Source organism: Lathyrus oleraceus, chromosome 2, assembly GCF_024323335.1.
Source record: "Lathyrus oleraceus cultivar Zhongwan6 chromosome 2, CAAS_Psat_ZW6_1.0, whole genome shotgun sequence".
NCBI classification, from domain to species: Eukaryota; Viridiplantae; Streptophyta; class Magnoliopsida; order Fabales; family Fabaceae; genus Lathyrus; species Lathyrus oleraceus.
In genome coordinates, this window is record NC_066580.1 from 485677294 (window position 1) to 485684133 (window position 6840).

General features: G+C 32.7%; 1 protein-coding gene across 1 annotated transcript; it reads left to right on the forward strand.

Annotated features, from left to right (window-relative positions):
- The first annotated feature begins 5080 nt into the window (after positions 1-5080).
- On the forward strand, positions 5081-6510 carry LOC127120763 (F-box/kelch-repeat protein At3g06240). Its single transcript, XM_051051303.1, has one exon. The coding sequence runs from the start codon at positions 5146-5148 to the stop codon at positions 6373-6375; it is 1230 nt and encodes a 409-aa protein (XP_050907260.1). The 5' UTR covers positions 5081-5145; the 3' UTR covers positions 6376-6510.
- The last annotated feature ends 330 nt before the right edge of the window (positions 6511-6840 follow it).

Below are 6840 nucleotides of genomic sequence, written 5' to 3' on the forward strand. Positions count from 1 at the left end.
AGGTAAGTGAAGAGATCACTTGATAAATATTCTTATCATAATAATAATAATAATAATAATAATAATAATAATAATAATAATAATAATAATAATAATAATAATATGACTAATAAATAATAATAGTAATAATAATATGATTAATAAATAATAATTTTACCAATAATAATATTATTAAATAATAATAATAATAACAATACTACTACTACAAATAATAATAATGATAATAATAATGCTAATAATAATATGACTAATAAATAATAATAGTAATAATAATATTACTAATGGTAATAATATGATTGATAAATAATAATATTACTAATAATATTATTATTATTAAATAATAGTAATTATAAAATGATAATACTGCAGATTTTAGCATGAGCTTGGTGATGAGATAAAATATTTTGATAATATTTGTTTTCTTTTGTTTGGTCTGTAAAAAAGCTTGATATTATGGATGGTTCATGTAGGGAGCAATATAGAAGAAAGTCATGATTATGACCATCAACTGTTAAGGACAAATCTAGGATCAACTGTTAAAGTTACAAGTCAACCATTTCAAGGAGAAGAGGAAAATAATGAACACCCTGAGAGGCAAATGAATCCTCACTTCCAAAGGATGCATATATGCCTCAAAGCTTACAAGGAAAGTTTTTTCAAATGCAGACCTATTATAGGATTGGATGAGTGCTTCTTAAAAGGATACTATGGTGGACAAATACTAGTTTTCATTGGGAGAGATCCAAATTACCAAATGCTTCCAATTGTATATGCAGTTGTTGAGGGTGAGACTGAAGATTCATGGAGTTGGTTTTTAGAATTATTGTCAGCTGATTTGGGAGGAGTCTGGTTGTGCAAAACCTATAACTGCATAAGTGATCAACAAAAGGTTAACAAAACTTATACCTCTAACTTTGAATATTACTTATTTCATATATATCACCAAATTTTTTAACACCTTAAAAAATTTTAATTGCAGAGTTCGTTACCAGTTATTGAGGAGTTACTTGGTAATGTTGACTAGAGGTTTTGTGTCAGGCATTTATATAGCAATTTCAGAAAGAAGTTCTCTGGCCTAAAACTGAAAGAATTGATGTGGAGGGCTGCAACTGCAAGTCATGTGAATGCTTGGGAGAAAATAGTGCTTGAAATCAAGGGAGCCAATTAAGAGGTATTCAAACATCTCATCAAAATTCCACCAAGATTCTAGAGAAAATCAAGGTTCAGGACAAGTACAGGCTGTGATACTTTGGTGAATAATATATCTGAGGCATTCAACTCTATTTTTGTAGCTGCTAGAGCCAAGACAATTGTGACAATGCTTGAAGAAATTAGAGTGTATATAATGCAAAGATGGGAATCAAATAGGCAAAATATTGGAAAATATGAAAACACAATACTACCAAACATAAAAAAGATGATGGAAAGGAAATCAGAGAAAACAAGCTATTGGATTGTGAGGTAATGATTAATTTGTTGTCATTTTATTCTGTTAAATGCCTATACTGGATGTTGAATATTACAGGCGTGTAGGCGAATATGACTACTAGGTTAGGCATATATCACTAAATGGAGAAATATATGTTGTCAATCTTTCCAAGAAAGAATGCTCATGTAAAATGTGGATCCTGACAGGATTGTCATGCTGTCATCCAATATCATGCATGAAGGATCAACATTTATAAATTGATAATTTTATACCTGACTGTTATAAGAAGGATCTCTATGAAGCTTATTATTCACCAGTTATTTATCTAGTTAATAGGGAAACTTTGTGAAGTAAATCAAATGTTGTTGATCTCCAACCACCACCAATAAAGAGATAACCTGGAAGACTCAAGAAAAAAAGGAATATAGAAGCTGAAGAAATGGTGAGGGATGAGACACACTTGAAAAGTGTAAAGCATGGAATCAAGTGTAGTCCTTGCCAAAAGGAAGGTCACAACAAGGCCATATGTAAACTGCCACAACCAGTGGTACCTCTAACACAGGTAGCAGAAGGAGCCTCAACTCAGGAACCACAAGCAATAATTTCAAGTCAGCCACCATAACCAACAGTTTCAAGTCAGTGACCATAACCAATAGTTTCAAGTTAGCCACCACAACCAACATTTTCAATTCAGCCACCACCTAAAAAGAAAAAAAAAGCTTTAAAAGGGTGTGAAGCTTGTTTCAAGTCAATCTTGATGTTTGTTGTGATGTTTGTTATGCCTTATAATGGATTTTTGTAATGTTATTTCAATGCCTTATAATACCTTATTGACAATGGTTTATAATTCTTTCTTTTTTTAATTTTATTTTAGTATCTTATAATGACTTATTGACAATAGCTTATAATGGATGTTATTTTAGTACCTTATAATGCCTTATTGACAATGACTTGTAATGACTTTTTGTAATGTTATTGATATTCTTTATAATGTCTTAATGACAATGGCTTATAATTCCTTTTTGTATCATTTTTTGGAATATTGTAGATATGCATTATAACAGGTTATATTTTGTTTCAACTTTTATACCAGTTATGTATTAGTGTTAAAACAGATGAATATTATACAAACACAACACTTTGTTAAAACATACACTAACATTCTTCATTAAATAAACAGAAGATTACATCCATATTGTGAAAACAAAAAACTAAATTACCCTAATCCTAATTGAAATACTTTGTAACAGGCCCAAGGTTCAACCCTAAGCTCAACATCCCAACCACTATGGACATTTGCAACCATCATTTTGTGTGGATAACCTCATTCTTCAATTTGTTAATTTTCTTATTTTGTCTTTCAAGCTTCAAATCCCTTTCATCAACAAATTCATCCCCTAACCACTTAAAGAAATTACACCACTTGTCCATGTGATTTATGTAATTTCTACAACCACAAAATCTTGTAATCAAATCATGCACGAACTTCATATATTCCACAACAATTATAACATGACTATCACAAGTTTCTATTAAGAACGCATAAACATCCTCAATGGAGAAAATTGGAGAAAAACCTAAAGAGGGTTAAGGAGTCCTCACTGTCTTTCATCAATTACACCAATATAAAAGTAGTTTCTCCCTTACGGTAAAGGTTGGTGGTTTGTGTTCTTCTCTCTTCAAACCCTAACATATTTTTCTCCAAAACTCTAACTTTATGTACTTCATCTTTAAAAGCTCCACTAATCCCTTTTTATCTCTAAAAACTCTAACTCTACGTATTCCATCTTCAAAAGTTCCATTGATCCCTTTTTTATCTCTAAAAACTCTAAATATAACTCTTTATTAGAACATTTTACTAGAATATTTCATGCATCATTTATTTTTTTCCACTATCACACATGCCTTCACCATTTTTCCATCTACAACCTTTAACTGTTTCGTCTCTACCACGAGTTTAATCCGACTTATCACATTCTTTGTTATGTGATGCCTACAAAGTAATGCATAAGAAGTAGGAAGTATCTTTGCAATCGAATTCATCAAAGTTGTATCGTGATCGGTAACAATTACTTTCAACATCTCTTCTTGGTCCTTCAACATTGCTCGACACACCTCTAAAATCCAAGTAACATTCTCCTCTTTTTCGCTCTCTACAAATTCAAACCCGACATAATAGGTCTTCTCAGTAGAGGTGACACCAACCATCTCCAATAGTGGAAGTCTGTACTTGTTGATCTTATACAATGAATCAATGGTGAACATAATAGGAAACATGTTGAACAACTTGATGGAATGAGGACGAGTCTAAAATATATCTCTAACTATTAATCCATCCTTGCACGTTCGGTACCTTGAAACATAAATATTATCATCCAAAAGTTTCAATAGTTGTTACATTTAACTTTTATCCCCCTTAACACCTTGTTATTTTGGTACCGAATATTGTACACTTGCTTAATATTTGAGATATTTTCGTGTCTTTTACGTTCCAAAGTTGGAAGTATGTTTTTCGGTTGAACCACATTGAATGTCATGTCTGAAACACATTTCTTCTCTTCTGACATGAGGTGACACACAAATGCATTACCGACAAACTTTTCACACAAATCATGGTTATGTAAACCACATATGATATTAAATTTCCATTTATTATTTGCCAATATATAACTATGCAACTTAATGAGACACTCACATTTTCTTGAACTAGTATCATCTTGTTTAAAATTTCAGAGAGGGTGTCTATATTTCTCACTTCTTTCTCATGTCATTGTCACAAATGCACCTCTTCTATCTGAACCATTATCGGACCTTCCAATTCCCACACTAAATCACAATTTTGAGGCCTCCGTACGACTCAAGGAAGGATGTGATCACGAAATTCAAACTCTTGCTCATTTTTAAATTGGTTGTCAACATCTACCTCCTTAACAACAACACATTTGTCATCCAGAGAAAGAACATGTTTGAGAAAAATATCGTGGTGCATCATATCTAATGAAAACAGTTATAATAAAAAACTCAAAAACTACTATTATTGTAAACAGAGTTGAAAAAATGAGAACAGACAGCCTATAGAGATGCATCTCCGGAAGAGTTCACACAAAATCCGAAGATGCATCTTCAGATTAAACGAAGATTTTTTAGACTAAAAACAAGATTAATGTGAGCAATGAGGCTTGATATAAATGATCTTTATATGAAATTTCAGCTTCTTTTGCTCCAATCGATGTGATGAAACACAAAAATTAAGATTTGGAGTGAAAATATTAATCAAGAATGGATGGGTTTTTGAAAAGGTTTGGAATAGAAAACAAGTATGAATATGTGATTATGCAGGTGAGTATTTTATAAATTTATTCCGTAAATACATCTCCGAAAATATCTGACATGTAAAGTTGACAAAAATTACAAATTTTCACCTTAAAATTCCTTAAATGCATCTCTAGAATATCCACTTTGCGCTCAAATATCCATATATTTATTCAAAATACTCAAAAATAAAATTTTGTTTTCCTCTGGAGTAATATTTATTTAATGCGTCATAAAGTGATACATGATGTATCCAAAGTATTTCAAAAAATCTAAGGGACATTTCCGAATTTCCAAAACTAAATAAATTGAAAAAACATAAAACCCAAAATAAAACTCTAACTTTTTGGCCATCGCGTCTGAGCTCTCAATTGGAACCAAAACACGGTTCGTTTGAGTCGAAGATGGAGAAATCTCCAGCGGCGAGCGATGCGATTGAAGGGATAAAGGTAAGAAGCAATGTTCATATTCCTGATGATCTCGCCTTTTCCATTCTATCAAAATTACCTCTTAAATCCTTGAAGCGTTTTGAATGTGTAAGCAAATCATGGTCGCTCTTGTTTGAAAACCCTCGTTTTATGAACATGCTACGCAATCATTTTACATCTAATAAGCGTTCTGATTATGGTGATACATTTCTCTTCCTAAGTGCGGCTGATTCGCCTCTTACATATGTTGCGTTCTATTTGCTCTCCAATGAGAAGTTTGAGAATAGAATCAAATTTGATTTGCCACCTCCATGTCAAGAGGATGACACTTTCCTTTATATTTTAAGTTCGGTTTGTATTAATGGTTTTTTCTGCATGGGGCAAGATACTCGTAGAGGACTGGTAAATACCTTCCGAGCTGTATTATGGAATCCGGCTACCTCGGATTTTATGGTTATTCCTTCTAGTCCCGATGAGCATGTACCACCATATCGGAGTCCATATTTTGATTTTCAGGGATTTGGTTATGATCACATGAGAGATGACTATAAATTGATTCGATATATATCATTTTTTCCTGTAACCGACGAAGATGAAGATATGCCATTGGAAGATAAATCGTATGAACCCTTGTTGGAGATATATAGTCTTAGAAGTAACTCTTGGAGGATACTCGAGATCGATATGCTTGATATTCGTGATTTTACTTATGCTCAACCGCGGATCGGAGTCTACTTGGATGGAGTTTGTCATTGGTTGGGTACTAGAGATTTATATCAGATTGAAGGTTGCTTGGTGTCATTTGACATGAGCAACGAGGTGTTGTTTATGACACCTATACTAGACATAGATGAAAGCTGTGATTTGATATTTATAAAGAGACACCTAGTGGTGTTAAATGAGTCTATTGCTTTGATCTCAAATTGCTTAAAAGCTACTACTTTTCATATTTCAATTTTGGCTGAACTCGGTGTGAAGGAATCATGGATCAAATTATTTATTGTTGGGCCCATACCTTCCATTGAGTACCCCATTGGAGTAGGGAAGAAGGGTGACATTTGCTTCAAACAAGAAAACAATGAACTAGTCTGGCTTGATTTAAGCACCTTGGTAACTACAAAGATTGGTGTCAAGGGAGTGATATATGGTTGTCAGATAGGAATTTATAAGGAAAACCTTCTTTCAACGGGAGGATTTAATAGTTAGTTGTTTTCTTGTTTTCTCCCGAGAGCCATATGACTATGGTCATTTGGATTTCCAGCATGTATGCCAAGTGGCTTCTCAACTGTAGACTCCATAGTTATTATCAAGTATATGAAAAATTAAGAAGCCATTTGATTATGTTTTATGAATTTTGCTTTATCGATTATTTTTAAGGTTTACTCTCTTTCTATTTGCAAACTGGTATGGTTTCTAATTAAATTGTAAGAATGATCCTTTTCCTTTCCTGAATGTCCTCCAATTTTACTTAAAACTTGATAATCTATTGAGCAACAACATATCTCTTTTATAATTCTTCACATTCTCCTCAAAATATCTATGCTATTGTCAGTGTTATCAAATAGCGGCGCCATGGCCCCTATGGCGGATATTCATGACGTTTTTTGGGATCGCCGCAATGGTAAATATCGGCTGATATTGCGGGTTTTTCCTCCATAATCCGCTGTAATG